We start from the raw sequence: 22,224 nt of genomic DNA, 5'->3' as shown, positions 1-22,224 counted from the left end.
ATAACAATCTTACTCATGGTTTCCATGATTCATTAATAATAATTAATTCATGTCCTCGACTTCAGTTAGGCCCCAGAACTGCATGACAATCTTTTTAAAAAATTTTCCTTTGCCAACTCTTTTTTCCTTTCTCTTGGTGACTTTCCATAATTGGTGCCCTTACTTCAGTCTTCCCTATCTGACCCCCCAACCACTTGTCTTGGCAAATGCCCTCACCACATAATAAATAGACAAAATTTAGGGCACCTGAAATCATCTCACACTTGCCTTCTCCCAGTCCATCCCATACTCTATCTATAAATTTGACCCACATCTTCCTTTATTCTTTCACTCTTACTGTTATCTGCATGATATTAAAGGTCACATCTGGGACTCCTGCTTTGACCCATCCCCAAAGCTTTAGACTCACATCCAATAGCCTGATAAAATTATATACTCAAGTGAGCAACAAGAAATTAAAATTCATCAACAGGTACTAAGAGAACTGATAGAATAACATGGTAGTTCTTAACCATGATCTCTTTCCCATGATATTTCCTTCCACATTATCCCCACCCCTCAAATGCAGACAGTACTTTTAACTTGCTTTGAAACAGTAGAATTTGGCAAAGGTGATGAGGTGTCAATGTTATGATTACATTCTAGTATATAAGATCCATCTTAGTAGATTGGAATGAGAGAAATGGCCTTGTTGACTTTAAAGATGTGGGTTGCCGGCTGGGTGTGGTGATTCACAGCTGTGATCCCAGTGCTTTGGGAGGCTGAAGCAGGAGGATCACTTGAGCCCAGGAGTTCAAGGTCATAGTGAACTATGATCATGCCACTGCCCTAAAGCCCGGGCAATAGAGCAAGACCCTGACTCCATTTTAAAGAAAAAAAAAGAAGGAAGAAGGAAGATGAAGAAGAAGGAGGAGGAGGGGAATAAGAGGAGGAAAAAGAAGAAAAGGAGGAAGAATTAGTAAGCTGATGTGGTGGGAGAGACATGTGGCAGGGACTCTGGGTTTCACCTAGGAGATGAGAGTAGCTCCTGGCTGAAAGTCAGTCAGAAAATAGGGACCTCAGCCATATAGCTGCAGAAAATTAGTTCTGCCAACAGCCCAAATGAGCTTGGAAGCAGATTATTTCATAGTCCAGCCTCCAGATGAGAATGTAACCCAGCCAACACCTTGATTTGCAGCCCTGTGAGTCCAAGCAGAGGACTCAGCTAAACCATGCACAGACTTCTGACATATAAACACTGAGGTACTTAATGTGTGTGATTAAAAATGCAGAGTTGGCCGGGCGCCGTGGCTCACATCTGTAATCCCAGCACTTTGGGAGGCCGAGGCCGGCAGATCACGAGGTCAGGAGACCAAGACCATCCTGGCTAACACGGTGAAACCCTGTCTCTATTAAAAATACAAAAAATTAGCTGGCTGTGGAAGCGGGCACCTGTAGTCCCAGCTACTCGAGAGGCTGAGGCAGGAGAATGGCGTGAACTCGGGGGTGCGGAGTTTGCAGTGAGCCGAGATCGTGCCACTGCACTCCAGCCTGGGCGACAGAGTGAGACTCCTTCTCAAAAAAAAAAAAAAAAAAAAAAGTGCAGAGTTCAATATACTCCTATCTCTTCAGATACTGATTTATAAAATATGGACTCACATGAGCTACAGCAAATTCATAGATACTCATCTGATCTGCGTTTATGGGTACCATGTTGGTACCTATAAACCAAAGCCCCTGCCTACCTACCTACCCATTCTACTTAGAATCTAAACCCAAGAAAGTTAAGGCCAAGAAAAAGTAAGAGTTTCTTCTTTTTTATGACAAAAGTTCATATTCTAACTTCCTGCTAAACAATAGCAGAGAAGTAAATTGTCTATATTACAAACGATGCAAATAACTTTTGTATGGATAAATGACATCACAGATGTCTACATTCTTCAGAGAATACCCTAGTCTCTACCCACTTTAGTGTGGTTTTGAGACCTGGTATCAAGAAGGCATTCATATGAGATACAGCCAAAGAAGACCAAAATCCTTTCATGGGATCCCATAAAGCATGAAGAGGCAGAGAGAAGAGATAATGCCATCCAAGGAAAGTCATTTGGAGTACAGTTGGATTTCTACGGGAATCAGACAAGAAGTTGGTTACCCAAGCAACGGGCGGAGGGGATTTGGATTTGAAAGTCAATGTCAAACTAATAGACCAATGTGTAAACACATTTTATGAGCAAAGACTGAGGTCAAGTCTACCTACTTCTTGCACCAGTGTTTACTGGGGAGATGAGGCTAGTTCCCTGATATAGAGTCAGTGAATCTTCCCAGGGTTTACTACACAGGATAAAATTGGGGCATGGAGAAATAAAGAACAATCATCAGTTTGGGCAACAAGAAAAGTAATCCTGTAGAACTCTGCTATTATCTTTCTATATAGATAAGCTATAAGCATTTAATTCAAATTATTCATTAAAAATAAGTTTAGGATAACTAGTTTGAATTTATACAGGATAAAATCTTTTGACGCAAATTTGAATCTTATCTGTATTAAAATGGAATATGCTGATTCTTATATTTTGATACATAATACATTACAATATATTCAAATTTAATAATTTATGACAAATTTTAGCACCTAGGTAAGGTCAGAGATGAACACATGAAACCTTCGGTAACTATCTATCTAGATTTATCTTATTAGAATCAAAGGGTTTTGAAATTTTGACATTAAATGAATCCCAAATTAACTGCATATATATTCTTCATTTACCTGATGTTTCGCTTTCTGCCCATAGAGCTGCAGATCCAGACAAAGTTCTTTGAAGTTGTCCACGGTTCCCTTGTTTAGACTGAAGATGGTCAATGAGAAATGGGATTGGCTGGTCAGGTGTCTCAGTTATTAACTTGGTCATTAATTCCTGAAGGCAGAATAGAGTGCACAATTATAATTAATAATAACAGCAACAATAATAGCAAACACTTACTTAGCATTTAATATTGTCAGGCACTGGTCTAACTGCTTTATATACAGCAACTAACTTCATGCTTATAACAATCTTTTCAGACAGTTACTGCCCTCATTCTGAGGAAACAATAGCAGAGAAGTAAATTGTCCGTGTTATAGAGCTAATAGGTGGCAAAGCCAAGATATATTTATTTTTTATTTTGTATTATACGTAGCCAACAGCATACTAAAAGTTTAATCTAAATTCCTTTAAAATGATAGCTTAAGAATTTTAAACTTCAATTTGCTATTTTGAGAGATATCATTATAAACTAAACTTTTTCTAAACTTCACCATCTACCTTATATCAATGTCATTTTCTTTTCTTCTTAATGGTATAAAAATAACAAAAGTGAAGAAAATTTTCTTGGAATTAAAGAAACAAGTAATAAGCCACAGACTTATAGAAACCAAAAAGTGTCTTAAAGTAGTCCCCAAGAAATACAGAATTTTCTTTTTGTAAAAATTTCTGATGCGTTTCCTTCCTTCTTCCTTCCTTCTGCTCTTTTTTGAGTTGAGCAGTGGTGAGTTATCTACCTGCAAAGCAGGCTGCTCCATTTTGGACAGCTCTAATGATACTTTAAATTGGGCTGAAATCTGCCCAAGGGTAAGATCTACATTTTTTTTTTCCAGTTAGGAACACCAAAGAGCAATCTCCAATTTGCAGTCCATTAGAATCCCTAGATTGTTCAAATATGAACAGCTGTCAAGCCACATGGATATCATTTTGTGCTGTGTAATTGGGTTTGTGAACTTATGTGCACCATTTATATTCATGTCAGTCACATTTCATCTTGTTGGTTTTAGCCTAGAATTCCAGTCTGTTCATTGCTGTTTTAAGCTCAGAATCTGTGCGAGGCAGTGGTTCTAGTGCTCAAAAAATCAGATATTAAGAGAGCTAACAAAAGTGTTACTGGAAATTCCCCAGTGCATCTTTTTTTGTTGGTGGTGGTCTGTTTCCTTGGCCTTGAATGATGTTCTCTCATGGTCAGATGGATGGTTTGTCATCCTTCATTCTCCAATGATACCTCTACGAGAGGTTACCCTAACCAATCTTCAGAAGTCTTTATTACTTTATCATTTTATCTTCTTCACAGCATTTGGCACTCTCCAGAATCATTTTGTTTAATATTTGCTCACCTGTTTGTTATCTCTCTCCTCCCCTACCCCTACTGTAGCACTTGGAAAAGGACTTGCTTAGTTTGATACCAGTTTTCTCTGTAGGGCCTAGAACTCTGCCTAGCTCATAGCTGGTGCTGAATCAATACCTATTGAAAGAATGACTCAATGAATCAATCAAACAATCAATGCTTGCTTTATTGACTACAGGTAGATATTAGTAACTAGAGTCCCTTATTGTACCAATAAATAACAATTAAACCTTTCATAGCCCAGCATAATATAGTGCTCAGACATGCTATATAAGAAACTTCTGTTCAGGTTATCTAAGGGATATTTATTTACATTTTTAAGTCTAGGAAAACAGGCTTTCTCTGGGCAGAGGTTAAATGGATTTTGCAGATAACAAGATCCCAAGTTGATCACAGAGTCATGGATTAAATATTTCTGCATATTTAAAAAATGTGTAGATTGAACACAGAGTTAGAAGCAAAAAGAGCAAAGGATTTTTACCATAAATACATTATGATGCAAGATATTTATTAGACAAGTGTAATACTTTTTATATTCTGAAAAACAAGTAAGCAAACAATCAGTTGTCACCAGTATTATTCATTTCTGCTATTTAATATTTCAATTATTATAGTTATAAATACAAAAGGCCATTCTGCTACTGTTGTGAAGGTAACTGTAAAGTAATGCAGAGTTCAATTAAATTCTAATTATACATCTGTGGAATGCAATCTAAAATATTTTGGATTTTACCTCTATTATGTATTATGTTTTATTTGAACTAATTTTACATTATAAAGAGTTTCAGAAAATAGAAAATAAATAAATAGAAGGTACACCTGGATTGCAATTGTCACAGAATGTCTGGACACTCAGATAAAGCAAAATTAAGTCAGGTAATGGAACTTACAAGCCACAGCCATTTCTATCCTGACACCTCTAAAAATCTCTTGGTTTTTGTTTTGTTTTTGAATTTACCTTTCAAAGTGGATGGAAAGTTTCTAGATTTCTTTTTTTAATAAACTGAAGCGTTCCTACATTTTTCTTTAGAAGTTGGATTATACAGTCATAGTAAACCAGGTAATTACTATTAAGTTTTAAAAATAGTATCAGCCTATTAACTATTTTGGATAAATTTGTATTGTATTACTTAATATATGAGATTAAAGACACAGGACAAGTTCAGTCATGAGCAAAATGATCATAGTTGATGTTTGCAACTATGTTGCAACATAGGGCAACATAGGGCAAACATCATGGTGTTGCCCAGGCTGGTTTTGAACTCCTAAGCTCAGGCAATCCGCCCGCCTCAGCCTCCCAGAGTGCTAGGATTATAGGCATGAACCACTGCACCCAGCCGCCAGACCCTGTTTTTTTTTTTTTTTTGAGGTGGAGTCTCGCTCTGTCACCAGGCTGGAGTGTAGCAGCGCGATCTTGGCTCACTGCAACCTCGGCCTCCCAGGTTCAAGCGATTCTCCTGCCTCAGCCTCCCAAGTAGCTGGGATTACAGGTGTGCACCACCACACCCAGCTAATTTTTGTATTTTTAGTAGAGATAGGGTTTCACAGTGTTGGCCAGGATGGTCTCGATCTCTTGACCTTGTGATCTGCCTGCCTCGGCCTCCCAAAGTGCTGGGATTACAGGCGTGAGCCACTGCGCCTGGCCGTGTGCATGCTTGGTACATGGGTATATTGTGTTCTGGTGGAGATTGGGCTTCCAGTGCACCCATTACCTGATAGGTAATTTTTCAACCCTTGCTCCCTCCCACAAATTCCCTTATATTATGCTGGGTATCTTGGTTGGACAAGAGTCTAGTTTTAAATGACTGTATTTACAAGAGTAATTACCCTGCTTCTCACTTAACCCATGTATCTTCTGGACTTGAATGATTCTGAGGACTTGAACTTGACAGAAACCCCTTTCCCAGACACAAAAATTTAAATCCTTAGATTTGCCAATCATGGCAATAAAAAGATTGATTTCTTTCCACCACTAGAATTTAGAGCCACAGAGATAGACCTGAGGGACCGATAGATTTGAAAAGGTGAGAATTAAATTGCACAGCTAGTATGTTAATTTGGAGTAGAAATCGATTGCAGAAAGTTTTACAGGAATCATTCACCATAGGAAAAATAGTATTCTAGAGCATCAAGCAAGTTTCAGGTACATAAGCTGAACGCCAGTAGGAAACGGCACTTCCAGGGAGACAGAAGAGCCTCGCCTTCAGTTCTTACCATCAGTTCAAGAGTTGTGACATGAAATTCCCTGGGAGAATAGGAATTTCTCAGGCTGTGGGTGTATATAAATTAATAGAACAATGAAGTGGTAAGAGCGCTCCTACCCTGGAACAAAATGTTTGTGGACGTTGTAGACTAAGTCCTCAGGGATTGATAAAATGTAGGTATCGATTTTAATATCATACTGTGTGCAATCCCAGGCTAGTTCAACTGGGACATACAAGTTGCAAACAAAATAAATTAGCAGTTGTTACCAACAGGAGTTTTAGTTCATACTTATATCAATAAAATTAATATAAACAATATGCAGTTGAAGATACAGGAAACTAGTGATTAGACACTCAGGCTTTGAAATCTGATAGCCACTATTTTTCTTTTCTTTTCTTTTCTTTGAGAGGGAGTCTCACTCTGTCACCCAGGCTATGGACAGAGTGCAGTGGTGCAGTCTCAGCTCACTGCAACTTCTGCTTCCTAGGTTCAAGCTATTCTTCCACCTCAGCCTCCCGAGTACCTGGGACTACAGGTATTCACCATCACACATGACTAATTTTTGTATTTTTTGTTAGAGATAGGGTTTCTCCATGTTGGCCAGGCTGGTCTCAAACTTCTGACCTCAAGTTATCCACCAGCCTTGGCCTACCAAAGTGCTGTAATTATAGGCATGAGCCACCATGCCCAGCCTAATAGCCACTATTTGAATCCCTCATCTCCTACTTTAACATTCATAGTCCATCTATTAGATGTGAAAAACAATAGTAGCTACATCATACAGTTGCCATGGAGATTAAATAAGATAATGACTGCAAAGCACCCATTAAGTGCCTGAGCTATGTGTAGCCTTCTGTGATGGACTAACACCTCTTTCTAAGGCTGGGAATGAATTCTCAGAATCTCCGTATGATCTGGGTTAGAGTTTCCAGTGAAAGAAATGTGTAAGAGATTCAGAAAGCAGAGAGAAGCACAAAAAAAATAATCTTCGGAGTTGATTGCAGGCAGATGTGACAACAGATGACAGATTCACAACAGCTTCCTAGCAAGCTTGTGGAAACCTCCACTGCTGACTGAGATAGCGATGAGAGCTCCACAACGACACTGAAGAATTGCAGCAACTTCCAGGCAAGCATTTGAGAACCACATGCTTCCCAGCTGCAGGCTGGAATATTCAGGGTCAGCTCCTCTGACCTTTGGTGATACCCCCTCCAACTTCAGCAGCATTTCCATGTCCTCTGTGGCCCAACCTTCTAACTCTCTATCATAAACCCATTTTTAATAAGCCCTATTTAACACAGATACATAGAGTGGTTTGCATTTTCCTGACTTAACTCTTAGTGATGTACTCCCAAAAAATCTTAGCCAATATTTTATTTTTACTATTATTTTTCTACATTTATATATCATATAGTTTACATATTTATATTATATATTTATGTTTATTATTACTACTATTATTACAATATTTATCAATATACATTTGTAATATTATATATGAATAATACACATTTTATTGGACTTATATTTTTTAATAATAAAATGAATCAATGTTCTCTTAATAACATTTTTATCAACTAGAATCTTTAACTTCATGAGTATACTACTTAGTAAGACAACTCCCTGCACTAATACCTGTTTCCTTTATTGTTAATTATAATTTTGTTGCTGGTACAAATACGTTTGTTCTAAAATTATAAATGCATACGATTACAGCACTATTTTCAATAGCAAAGACTCAGAACCAACCCAAATGGCCATCAGTGATAGACTGGATAGAGAAAATATGACACATAAACCATGGAATAGTATACAGCCATAACAAAGTGTGAGTTCATGTCCTTTGCAGGGACATGGATGAAGCTGGAAGTCCTAATTCTCAGTAAACTAACACAGGAACAGAAAACCAAATACCACATGTTCTCACTCATAAGTGGGAGTTGAACAATGAGAACACATGGACACATGGACACAGGGAGGGGAATATCACACACTGGGGTCTCACATCACACACCTGGGGGAAAGGGAAGGAAAGCATTAGGACAAATACCTAATGTATGCAGGACTTAAAACCTACATGACGGATTGATAGGTGCAGCAAATCACCATGGCACATGTATACTTATGTAACAAACCTGCACGTTCTGCCCATGTACCCCAGAACTTAAAGTAAAAGAAAAAAAGGAAAGAAATGCAAAGACAAAATTCCTTTTTACAAATTTTGAAAAGCAACTTAGAGAACATAAATCATTATGCAATTATTGAGTGAAAATTTAAATTATGCAACATGTAAGGGCTACTGGAATTTAGGGGTCTAATAACCAGTAACAGATAACCTTGCACTACTATTTAGAAAATTAGCATGATTGAGCTGGAGAATGAATACTAATTAGTAACGATGATCGTCTCAAAATGCATTTTAATGTTAATTTTCATTAGATAAAAGCAAAGCCATAAGTAAGTTGGTAACTCATCATAGACTCATTTATTATTAAAACTGGAATGAGTTTTTAAGCAACAGTAGAAATTATTAGTAAAAGATCCATTTCATTTGCTAGAACCTGTAAGATTCCTTGATTATAAAACAAAAGAGCACTTGGGCGCACAGAAACTTCGATTTGCACACAATATTCCTGGTGTTTACCCATTCGTGTAATGAGCCTCTAAGGTTTCAATGACTTCAGGTTAAAAACCCTGGCCCTGGGTACCACAGCACATAGCCAGCATGGCACTCTGCCTAAAAATTTGTGACTTGGGACTAACTTACTTTTTGCTTCATTTCCCTAACAGGAAAGTAATGCTTTGTATCCCTTTTAACCTCAGGAGAAAGTTATTTGGAAACAAAGTTAAAACCATTTCCCAAATCCCAGGAATCTTTTACTACATGGCCTTTTTTGTTAAATCAATACATATGCAGGGCATTGTGCTCTATTAATGAGGGAGGTGGTACCAATCAGATATATTTTTTATTCAGCACCCATAAATTATTAGCATATGGCATGTTATCAGCTGTAGAATGTTATTTAGTTCACAACTAGCATTAAAATCTGATGACTGAATTTATTTACTCTAAATCTGCATCTGTTTCAATTTTGTTTTTAATTAAATCTCTATTAAAAATTTGCATTTGAGATCACGGCCTTCCAAACATTCATCCCCACCGCCACTACCCAACAGTATTTCATAAATAGGCAGGTAATAAACATGGAATTGACAACGAATACATGAAAAAATATCCACTTGATATTTGGTTGCCTCCAAAAACGTACTTTATTCTCAAACTGCCCCCATTTAAAACTGATGTCACCTTTCCCAGTGGATGAAATTCTACTTGGTTTCCTCCCGCACTCACAGCCCATGCATGCCTTTTCTCTCATTCTATTTTTTTCAAATGGCAATAGAATGGTAAGGATGTTTTTTCTGCCTCATTACACCCTTAAGCTCTGTTATGAGTTTTGGCTTTAGTAAAAAACAGATTCCAATGCAGTATCTAGGTTTCCATGCATAGTGAGAACAGGACAGACATCTCTCCGATCTCTTTCCGTCAGATTCTTCCGTGACATTCAGAGATCTCAGACTGCCCCCGATGGCTCAACCTTCCTCCACCTCAGATCCAAGTCCACACCGGCCCTAAATCCACTTCTCTTATTCCCAGTCAAAACTGTGATTTCAATGGAAGGCTGAACCCAGCAGGAAAGCAATGTGAATAATGATTTAAAATATCAGTCTTTTACTGAGCACTATAGGAGGCCGAGATAGGCAGATCACTTGAGTTCAGGAGTTCAAGACCAGCCTGACCAACATGGTGAAACCTTGCCCCTACTAAAAATACAAAATTAGCTGGCCATGGTGGTGTGCGTCTGTAACCCCAGCTACGTGGGAAGCTGAGGCAGGAGGATCACTTGAACCCAGGAGGCGAAGCTTGCAGTGAGCCAAGATGGTGCCACTGCACTCCAGCTCGGGCAACGGAGAGATATTCTTTTCAAAAAATAAATAAAATAAAATATCAGTCATTTATTGAGTATGATAGGCACAAGTATCAGGTATTTTACATAGATTTAATAATTCACTATACATTTAAGAATTGCATACAAGATGCATAATCCAAACAACATATATGCACTTTTACAATGGTGCTTGCTAAAAGTTGTTTCTTAACTCCTTGCTGATTCCGGATCACCTGACCCTTACCAACAACCCACCAATGCACACAGTCATAGCCACACATCCACAACTGTACAGGCCTCAGGAATAAGATCTTTGGCATCCCTGATTTGTAAGGCTCTTGGCTTTCTCAAACATTATTTAATGTAAAATTAGGTTTATCACATCCATTTGTCATAAATTGTAAAAGCATAATTAGCCTTGTTGTATACTATGGAATAAAATCCAGAGATAAAGGTAGGGAAAATAAAAAATAAATTGCTTGAATAATGAAGATTAGGAATAATGAAAATACCACAACTAAAAACTAAACATTCTAAATTGTAAAGCTGAATCATAGACACTGAATTCTTTCTACTTTGAATAATGTAGGCAAGTATATCTCCTCCCTGCACGTTGTGCACATGTACCCTAGAACTTAAAGTATAATGGTAATAATAATAATAATATAGGCAAGTAATACATCTAACCAGCAGAACTATCCAATTATGACAAATCATGCAATATTTTGTCTGATGCCTACTAATACAGAGATGTCTTCTCAGGTTAATAATTGAACATTTAGTATGCAGTTTTAAACAGTCTTCATATAATAGCACAAGCTTGTAGTTAAATTTCCAGGCAAACATCAAGGTTTGCAGTGAGAACTTAGCATATCCTATGGAAATACTTTCAGTTAGGGATTACATTCCTCAACATAATAGTCTATCGAAGCAACTGATTTAGTGTCAGGTAGGACTTCACACAGTCTTACTTGAAAACACCTCTGTAGGAGTACAATATAGGTGAGAGTGGAAAGAGCAAAGCAGTTCAGAAAACTCAAATACATAAAATAAATTTGTGATGGCAAGTAGCAGATGTATGCAGAAGTTCCCATAAAAAAGAAAATGTCTCTCAGTTCAATTAAAATTACTGTATTTTAGCCTTTTATCATTTATAAAGAATGTGTATCTAAAACGAGGTGCTCAGAATGACAGAATAATGAGAAACTGGTGATGGATACACTGTACCATCATAGCTGAACACCAGCACATACACAGACATTCCTTTGATTCCACGCACCCTAAAAGAGAATTTGGAATGATAGTGGGGTTTAATAGGAAGGTACAGATTTTGGTGTTTGACCTGGATTTATAGCCTGGCTCTATCCCTCACTGTCAGTATGAGTTTAAGCTACTCACTTAGTTCTCTGAGCCTCCATTTTCTCATCCCTAAAGTCGGTAGGACAATATCTCCCTTATCAGTTTGTTGTAAGGAGTAGAAAAACTGCATATAACATATCACGTGGGGTATATGAACTAGATTTCATAGCAAAGTGTCTTCCCATTTTGTTTCCTATAAGAAAAAAAAAATGTTTAGGGAAGAGGGGTTGCCTGTTTGGTCTCTCTCAATGTTATATTTCTCAAAATAAGGAAACAACTTGTCAAGTTGTCTTGTAAGTCATCCCCCAAGAGAATACTCAGCTCCAGGCAATTGCATGATCAAATCTTTAGAGCTGCTAAGCTGGAAATCCCATCCCTTTCCTCATTCACAAGGACCGTTTCAGTCTCCTAAAATTCATCACTCTAAAGTTACGGTAGTCACCTTTTTGGCTTTGCATCCAGCACCAAAAACCAGTTCTCTGGTTTTCTGGATGTCAATCATAGGTACAACAGTTCAATTCAATTCTAATACTATGTATGTGTTATCATCAAATCCTGCCAATTAAAGACTCAGTCTTACAAGATTCAGATGCCACTGAAAAGTCCTAGGCCACCCATACTTCTGACCAACCGGCTATAAATAAGCAGTCCCTACAATCTCCTCAGGTTTGATAATTTGCTAGAAGAGCTCACAGTACTCCAGAAAACACTTTACTTTCTATTACAGGTTAATTACAAAGGATACAAGTGAATACCCAGATAAAGAGATGCATAGGATGAGGTCTGGAAGGATCCCAAGTACAGGAGTTTCTGTCCCTGTGGGGTCGGGGTGCACCACCCTCCCAACATGTGAAATGTGTTTCGCAACTAAGAAGCTCTCTGAATCCCATCATTTAGGGTTTATTTATTTATTTATTTATGGAGGTTTCATTATACAGCCATGATTGATTAAGTCATTGACCATTGGTGATTGACTCAATCTCCAGCCTTTCTACCCTCATAGGAGGTTTTCGGGTGGGAATGAAAGTTTCGAGCTTCTAATCAAAATTTGGTCTGTCAGGCAAGCAGCCCTCAACCTGAGGTTATCTAGAGCCCTGACAAGTCACCTCATTCGAACAAAAGAAGCTCCTCTCACCCTTATCATGAGGGAATTCCAAGGGTTTTAGGATCTATGGTCAGGAACTAGGACAAAGACCAACTATCTTTCTATAATACCATACCACTAAGCACCACAGTTGACTTTTGCCTGTTGTCAGTGTTAAAATAAACAGGCACATACAATATCTATTACCTAAGTCTTATTTGTTTTGCTCATTCTTATGTTTGTGAGATTTACTCATTACTCCATATCTGCCCATGACATATGCATATACTGCATATAGCTCTAGTCTGATTCATTTTCATTGCTGTTTAGTTTTCACTCTATGAATACACCACAATTTATTCATCCACTCTACTATTAAAGGTATTTGAGTATTTCCATTTCTTGGTAATTATGAATAGGGCTGCTATGATCAGTCTTGTATGCACATCTGCACAGATTTCTGTTGGACTTATCCCTAGCAGAGGGATTCATGAGTAATAACATGTTTGTCTTCAACTTTATTAAGTAATTTCAGATAGTTTTATAAACATGATTGTAAACAATTGTCTCCCATCGCATTCCCATTTCTCTACATTTTCACCAACATGTTGTCATTTTAATTTTTTTTAACTATTCTGGTGGTGTAAAAGAATCCTTATGATTCTAATTTGCATGTCCATGATTACCAATGGAATTTAGCACATTTTCATATATTCAGTGGTCCTTCAGGTACCCTCTGTTATGAAAGCACCTGTCTATATTTATTTGCCATATTTCTACTTAATGTCTTTCTTTTTCATAATGGTCTGTTGAAGTTCTTTGTGTATTCTGGATATAAGATCTGTATGGGGGTGGTTGCCTTTTCATTCACTTAATAGTTTCTTTTGATAAACAAAAGTTATTTATTTTAATGAAGCCAAACTTACTTCTTCATTTTATGCTTTGTGCTTTTGTGTCCTATTTTTTAAAATCCTCTACCTCATGTTCATGCAAATATTATCTTACGTTATTTTCTAAAGTTTTACTGCTTTTGCCTTGCACAGGTAGGTCTGCAAAGCATCTAAAGTCAACATTTATTATGGGGTGAGGTAGGTGTTATTTAATTTTTCTTCATATGAACTTCCAATCATGCCACACTCATTCACTCAAAAGCATTAACTTTTAGCTACAAGGACTGCCTTTGTCATAAATCAAGTGGCCATATATTCACAGGCCTATTTTTAGACCTTATATCATAAATATATAAGTGGCCATATATTCACAGGCCTATTTTTAGACCTTATATCCTGTTTCATTAATCTATTTGTCAGTCTTATGCCATCATTACAACATCTTCATGACCACAGCTATACAATGAATCCTGGTATCATGAGGAAAAATTTTATCCTAATCTTGTTTCTATCATCTTCCTATTTATTCTGCCAAGATTATGTTCATTTTTCTCTTATCTTTTTTGACTGAATTTTTTTCTATTTTTTCTCATTAGTCTTAAAGTCAGACAGACTTTTTAATATTCTTTTAATGGTTATCCAGAGATTATAGACTAACACTTCATTTACCTACATTAAGTGTTTATTACTATGTTACCATCATCTCAGATTTTATGAGGATTTTAGAATACTTTGATTCCAGTTAGCAAACATGACTTATATTTTTATTGTTGTGTCTTGTAACTCTCTCTATATATATTTTAAACCCTGTAAAATATTTTTAATTTTTATCTTATACCATTAGCATGCATTTAGATGTACCCACGTATTTGCCATTTTTACTGCTCTTATTTTTTCCTTGATCTCCAACCATCCGTCTGGGATCATTTTCAGCAGCATAAGGAAAACCTTTTATTTTAGTAGTGACAAATTCTCTGTGTTTCAGTTTGCACAGAAATATCTTTATTTGCTTTTTAAGCTTGAAGATATTTTCATTGTATCTAATTATATATTGAGATCACATTCTCTCCATTTCCTTTATTTCCTTTTTTGAGAAATCAGCTATATTTCTTTAAAGAACATCTGACTTTTTCTAGGGAATATTATGATTTTTATTTTTATCTCATTCTTTAATAACAGAACATAATAATTATATAAATACATTTTATATATAATAAAGATGAAATAATCTTTCTTACTTTGCATATAATAAAAAATTAGACATTTTTAAATCTTTAATTTTGAAATAACTATACAATCACAAGAAGTTGCAAAGAAATGTACAAAAGGGTTCCACACTATGGTGTGAAACTTACATTTCAGCCAGCTTCTTTGAATGTTAATATCTTTAAAAACTATAATACAATATGAAAATTAAGAAACCGACATTGGTAAATCTGTAGAGCTTATTCAGATTACCCAGTTTATATGCATTCCTGTATGTGTGTGTGTGTGTGTGTGTGTGTGTGTGTAGTTCCATTCAATTTTATTGTAGTGTGACTACATGTAACCACTGTCACAATCAAGATGATTAATTGTACTATCATCCAAAGACTCTCTCATCCTATCACTCTATAGTCACATCCACCCATTCTTCCCTCTATATCTAACCCCTGGCAACTGCTACTCTATTCTCCATCTCTATAGCTATATAACATACAGTTATGTCATATCTTATATATTGAAATATATATCCTTTTGATATTTGCTTTTAATATTAAGAATAATTTCCTTGAGGTTTGTCTACATCGTTATGCATATAAATGGTTTATTCTTTTTTATTGCTGAGCATTATTCATGATACAGGTGTACCATAGTGTGTTTAACCATTCATTAATAACCCTTAAAGGACCTTTGGTTAGTTTCTCTGTTTTTAATATTATGAAAATGTTGCTGTAAACATTCCTGTGTAGGCTTTTTTGTGTACATAAGTTTTCATTTCTTTTGGATAAGTACCTAAGGGTACAATTACTGCATTACATGTTAGGGCCATTTTAGTTTTAAAAGAAACCACCAAACTATTTTCAGAGTCACTATACAATTTTACATTCACATCTGCAATATACATGTAATTTTGCCCATTCTTGCATATTTATAGTGATATCTCATTGTAATTTTAATTCCATTTCTCTAATGGATAATGATGTTGAATGCCCCCGATGTGCTTATCTGCCATCTGTAAATCTTCTTCAGCAAAATGTCTATACTTACTTTGTCTATTTTCTAATAGGAATTTTTTGTTTTGTTTTTAGATGGAGTTTCACTCTTGTTGCCCAGGCTGGAGTGTCATGGCACGACCTTGGCTCAACTGCAACATCTGCCTCCTGGGTTCAAGGGATTCTCCTCCCTCAACCTCCCAAGTAGCTGGGATTACAGGTGCCTGCCACCACACCCAGCTAATTTTCTCTATTTTTAGTAGAAATAGGGTTTCACCATTTTGCCAGGCTGGAATTGCCCTTTTTTTCCCCACTATGTTTTGAGAGTTCATTTGCATTGCACTACTGCTTTGTTGGATATGTAATTTGGAAATATTTTTCCTCATTTTGTAGTTCTTTAAAAATTTTTGTTTATTTATTTATTTTGAGACAGGGTCTTATTCTGTCACTCAGACTGGAGTGCATCTCGGCTCACTACAACTTCTGCCTCCCAGGTTGAAGTGGTTCTCTCACCTTGGTCCCATGAGTAGTTGGGACTACAGGAGTGCACCACCATGCCCAGGTAATTTTTGCATATTTTGGTAGAGATAGGCTTTCACCATGTTGGCCAGGCTGGTCTTGAACTCCTGACCTCAAGTGATCAACCAGCATCGGGCTCCTAAAGTGCTGAGATTACAGGTGTGAGCCATGGCACCTGGCCATTTTTTGCCCCCCTTAACAGGATTTTTCATAAAGCTGAAGTTTTAAATTTTGATGTGGTCTTATTTATCAATTTTATTAGTCATAATTTGGTAGCATATACAACAGATACGAAAATATGTCATCTTCGGTAAGTCTTCGGTCCTGAAAATTTTCTTCCTAGTTATCTTTTAAAGTTTTATAATTTTATACCTAAGTCAATGACCCATTTTGAGTTAACTTTTGCGTAAGATGCAAGGTTTAATGTCAAGGTTCAGTTTTTCCCTATGAATGCCCTTTATCTAGTATCATTTATTGAAACGAGTATTTTTCTCCATTGAATTACTTTTGTGCCTTTGTCAAAAATTAATTCGCATATCAGGTATGTATATCTATTTCTAGGTCTTCTATTTTGTTCCATTGACCTATGTATTTATCCATCTACCAGACCACCGTGTCTTAACTTTTGTAGTCATATCTCATCCTTTGAAATTAGGAAGAGTGATTTTTTTTTCTTCCAAAAATTTTTTGGCTATTCTAGGCTCTTTTCATATAAAGTATAGAGTAAGTTTGACTATGTCTACAAAAAGCCTTGATGAAATTATGATAGAAATGCTTTATACACATCAATTTATGGAGATGCTAAATGTTTTAACCAGCATTTTGTACTTTTCCTCACAGAGATCTGGTACATGATTTTTCTTTAGTTTTATAACTATTTTATTTTGTTTGAAATAATTGTAAGCTATATTATATTTCTAGTCTGGCTTTCACTTTTTGTCAGTATATAGAAATTCAATTGATTTTATGTGTCGATCATGTATCCTACAACCGTATCGAACTCATTTAGTTGTAGGAGTTTCTTGGGATCATCTCTGTAGACAATCATCTTGTTTGCCAATAGAAATAGTTTTATTTATCCCATTCCAATATGTATACCTTCTATTACTTTTTACTGCCTTACTATATTGGCAAGAACTCCCAGAAATATGTTGAATAGCAATGGTTAGAGTGAACATCCTTGTCTAGAACCCAACCTTAGAGGGAAAGCATTCAGTTTTTCACCATTAAGTATAATGCTAGCTGCAGGATTTCTGTAGATGCATTTATGAGGTTAAGGAAGTTTCCCTCTATTTTGAATGTACTTATATTTTTTATCATTGATGGCTATTGGGTACTGTCCAATGATTTTATTTTTGCATCAGTTAATATGATATGGCTTTTCTGCCTTAGCCTATTGATATGTTGAATTATATTAAATGATTTTCAAATATTGAACCAGCCTTACATGTCTGAAATAAATCTCACTCAGCCATGGTGTATGATGATGATGATGATGATGATGATGATGATGATTATTATTATTATTATTTTGAGACGGAACCTCACTCTTTCACCCAGGCTGGAGTGCAGCAGTGCGATCTCAGCTCACTGCAAGCTCTGCCTCCCAGGTTCACGCCATTCTCCTGCCTCAGCCTCCCCAGTAGCTGGGTCTACAGTGCCCACCACCATGCCCAGCTAATTTTTTGTATTTTTAGTAGAGACAGAGTTTCACTATGTTAGCCAGGATGGTCTTGATCTCCTGACCTTGTGATCCACCCACCTTGGCCTCCCAAAGTGCTGGGATTACAAGTGGTTCTTTTTTTTACAATCTCTATTTCTTAGCTAAGATTTTCTATTTTTTATTTATCTCTAGAATATTTGTAATTGATTGTTTAACCACTTTTATGACAGCTGCTTTAAAATCCTTGCCTGATAATTTCAACATCCAATTCTTCTTGATGCTGATTTTTGTTGATTGTCCTTCTCTCATCCAAATTGTGGTTTTTCTATTTCTTGGTATGATAAGTGATATTTTTAAATATCCTGGGCATTCTGGTTAATATGTAAGTAGACTCAAATTTCTATTTAATGATATCCTATCATTTATTTTAGCAGTCAGTTGCCCCGTTTAGGTTGAGCATGTAGGTTCTGGCCTACTTTTGTGGGCTTTAGTTTCAATGACAGCTTGGTTTTTAAAGCCCTTGCAATGCTATTCTGGTCTGCTTCACTTTTCTAGTACTGCTGGAACTCCCACTCAATATCTGCTGTTGGAATCACTGGAAGTTAAAGTCCATTCCTGGGCAACTGGTATCAGTGGGTGAACTTGGGCAGGGGGGAGGCAAGAAGCCTCTGGCCCTTGGCATTCTTATATCATTTCATGCAAGGCAGGTGGACACAGGTGATATGGTTTGGCTCTGTGTCCCCACCCAAATCTCACCTTGAATTGTAATCCCCATAATCCCCGTGTATCAAGGGCAGGACTAGGTGGAGGTAATCAGATCATGGGGGCAGTTTCCTCCACGCTATTCTTGTGATACTGAATGAGTTTCACAGGATCTGATGTTTTTAAAAGCATCTGGCAAATTTAGAAGGGGCGCCAAGATGGCCGAATAGGAACAGCTCCAGCCTCCAGCTCCCAGCATGCGTGACATAGAAGATGGGTGATTTCTATATTCCCAACTGAGGTACCGGGTTCATCTCACTGGGGCATGTCTAACAGTTGGTGTAGCACAGTGGGTGCAGCCCAACTAGCAAGAGCCGAAGCAGGGTGAGGCATCACCTCACCTGGGAAACACAAGGGAGAAGGGAATTCCTTTTCCTAGCCAAGGGAAACCGTGACACACATCACCTGGGAAATCGGGACACTCCCACCCTAATACTGCACTTTACCAAGGGTCTTAGCAAACGGCACACCAGGAGATTATATCCCGCGCCTGGCTAAGAGGGTCTCACGCCCACAGAGCCTCCCTCATTGCTAGCATAGCACTCTGAGATCTAACTGCCAGGCAGCCGCGAGGCTGGGGGAGGGGCGCCCACCATTGCTGAGGCTTAAGTAGGTAAACAAAGCCGCCCAGGAAGCTCGAACTGGGTGGAGCCCACCACAGCTCAAGGAGGCCTGCCTGTCTCTGTAGACTCCACCACTGGGGACAGGGCATAGCTAAACAAAAAGCAGCAGAAACCTCTGCAGACGTAAATGTCCCTGTCTGACAACTTTGAAGAGAGTAGTTATTCTCCCAGCATGGAGGTTGAGATCTGAGAATGGACAGACTGCCTGCTCAAGTGGTTCCCTGACCCCTGTGTAGCCTAACTGGGAGAGCCTATCTGGGAGTAGCCTAACTGGAGTGGACCTCAAGCCAACTCCAACAGACCTGCAGCTGAGGGTCCTGACTGTTAGAAGGAAAACTAACAAACAGAAAGAACACCAAACCAAAATGCCATCTGTACATCACCATCATCAAAGACCAAAGGTAGATAAAACCACAAAGATGGGGAAAAAGCACTACAGAAAAGCTCAAAATTAAAAAAATCAGAGTACCTCTCCCCCTCCAAAGGAAAGCAGCTCCTCACCAGCAATGGAACAAAGCTGGAGTGAGAATGACTTTGACGAGTTGAGAGAACTTCAGTCTATCAAACGTCTCAGAGCTAAAGGAGGAAACACGAATCCAGCGCAAAGAAACTAAAAACCTTGAAAAAAGATTTGGCGAATGGATAACTGGAACAACCAATGCAGGGAAGTCCGTAAATGACCTGATAGAGATGAAAACAATCACACGAGAACTATGTGACAAATGCACAAGCTTCAGTAACTGACTCGATCAACTGGAAGAAAGAGTATCGCTGATTGAAGATCAAATGAATGAAATGAAGCGAGAAGAGAAGTTTAGAGGAAAAAAGAGTAAAAGGAAATGAACAAAGTCTCCAAGATATATGGGACTATGTGAAAAGACCAAATCTACATCTCACTGGTGTACCTGAAAGTGACAGGGAGAATGGAACCAAGTTGGAAAACACTCTTCAGGATACTATCTAGGAGAACTTACCCAACCTAGTGAGGCAGGCCAATATTCAAATTCAGGAAACACAGAGAATGCCAAAAAGATACTCCTTGAGAAGAGCAACTCCAAGACACATAATTGTCAGATTCACCAAAGTTGAAATGAAGGAAAAAATGTTAAGGGCAGCCAGAGAGAAAGGTCGGGTTACACACAAAGGGAAGTCCATCAGACTAACAGCAAATCTCTCAGCAGAAACTGTACAAGCCCAAAGAGAGTGAGAGCCAATGTTCAACATTCTTGAAGAAAAAAATTTTCAACCCAGAATTTCATGTCCAGACAAACTAAGTTTCATAAGTGAAGGAGAAATAAAATCCTTTACAAACAAGCAAATGCTGAGAGGTTTTGTCACCACCAGACCTGCCCTACAAGAGCTCCTGAAGGAAGTACTAAACATGGAAAGGAACAACCAGTACCAGCCATTGCAAAAACATGCCAAAATGTAAAGACCATCAATGCTAGGAAGAAACTGCATCAACTAATGAGCAAAATAACCAGCTAACATCATAATGACAGAATCAAGTTCATACATAACAATATTAACCTTAAATGTAAATGGGCTAAATGCTCCAATTAAAAGACACACACTGGTAAACTGGATAAAGAGTCAAGACCCTTCAGTTTGCTGTATTCAGGAGACCCATCTCACGTGCAGAGACACACATAGGCTCAAAATAAAGGGATGGAGAAAGATCTACTCAGCAAATGGAAAACAAAAAAAGGCAGGGGTTGCAATCCTAGTCTCTGATAAAACAGATTTTAAACCAACAAAGATCAAAAGAGACAAAGAAGGCCACTACATAATGGTAAAGGGATCAATTCAACAGGAAGAGCTAACTATCCTAAATATATATGCACCCAATACAGGAGCACCCAGATGCATAAAGCAAGTCCTTAGAGACTTACAAAGAGACTTAGACACCCATACAATAATAATGGGAGACTTTAACACCCCACTGTCAACATTAGACAGATCAACGAGACACAAAATTAACAAAGATATCCAGGAATTGAACTCAATTCTGCACAAAGCGGACATAATAGACATCTACAGAACTCTCCACCCCAAATCAACAGATTATACATTCTTCTCAGCACCACATCGCACTTATTCCAAAATTGACCACATAGTTGGAAGTAAAGCACTCCTCAGCAAATGTAAAAGAACAGAAATTATAACAAACTGTCTCTCAGACCACAGTGCAATCAAACTAGAACTCAGGACTAAGAAACTCAATCAAAACCGCTCAACTACGTGGAAACTGAACAACCTGCTCCTGAATGAATACTGGGTACATAACAAAATGAAGGCAGAAATAAAGATGTTCTTTGAAACCAATGAGAACAAAGATACAACATACCAGAATCTCTGGGACACATTTAAAGCAGTGTGTAGAGGGAAATTTATAACACTAAATGCCCACAAGAGAAAGCAGGAAAGATCTAACATTGACACCCTAACATCACAATGAAAAGAACTAGAGAAGTGAGAGCAAACACATTCAAAAGCTAGCAGAAGGCAAGAAATAACTAAGATCAGAGCAGAACTGAAGGTGATAGAGACACAAAAACCCTTCAAAAAAATCAATGAATCCAGGAGCTGATTTTTTGAAAAGATCAACAGAATTGATAGATCGCTAGCAAGACTAATAAAGAAGAAAAGAGAGAAGAACCAAATGGATGCAATAAAAAATGATAAAGGGGATATCACCACAGACCCCACAGAAATACTAACTACCATCAGAGAATACTATAAACAACTCTGTGCAAATAAACTAGAAAACCTAGAAGAAATGGATAAATTCCTGGACACATACACTCTCCCAAGACTAAACCAGGAAGAAGTTGAATCCCTGAATA

At 37.5% G+C, this 22,224-nt stretch overlaps 1 protein-coding gene across 1 annotated transcript in view; it reads right to left on the bottom strand.

Moving 5' to 3' along the window:
• The window catches only part of LOC105510919 (chromosome unknown open reading frame, human C8orf34), a 500,972-nt gene that overhangs the window by 383,012 nt on the left and 95,736 nt on the right, over positions 1-22,224 (bottom strand). The window contains exon 3 of the mRNA XM_011940919.1: positions 2,747-2,894. Within this exon, the coding sequence (XP_011796309.1) occupies positions 2,747-2,894 (148 nt within the window). The remainder of the gene's footprint in view (positions 1-2,746; positions 2,895-22,224) is intronic.

This window comes from Colobus angolensis, unplaced genomic scaffold, assembly GCF_000951035.1.
Source record: "Colobus angolensis palliatus isolate OR3802 unplaced genomic scaffold, Cang.pa_1.0 Scaffold194, whole genome shotgun sequence".
NCBI lineage: Eukaryota > Metazoa > Chordata > Mammalia > Primates > Cercopithecidae > Colobus > Colobus angolensis.
Note: the sequence above shows the minus strand (reverse complement) of the source record. Positions and strands in the feature narration are given on the sequence as shown.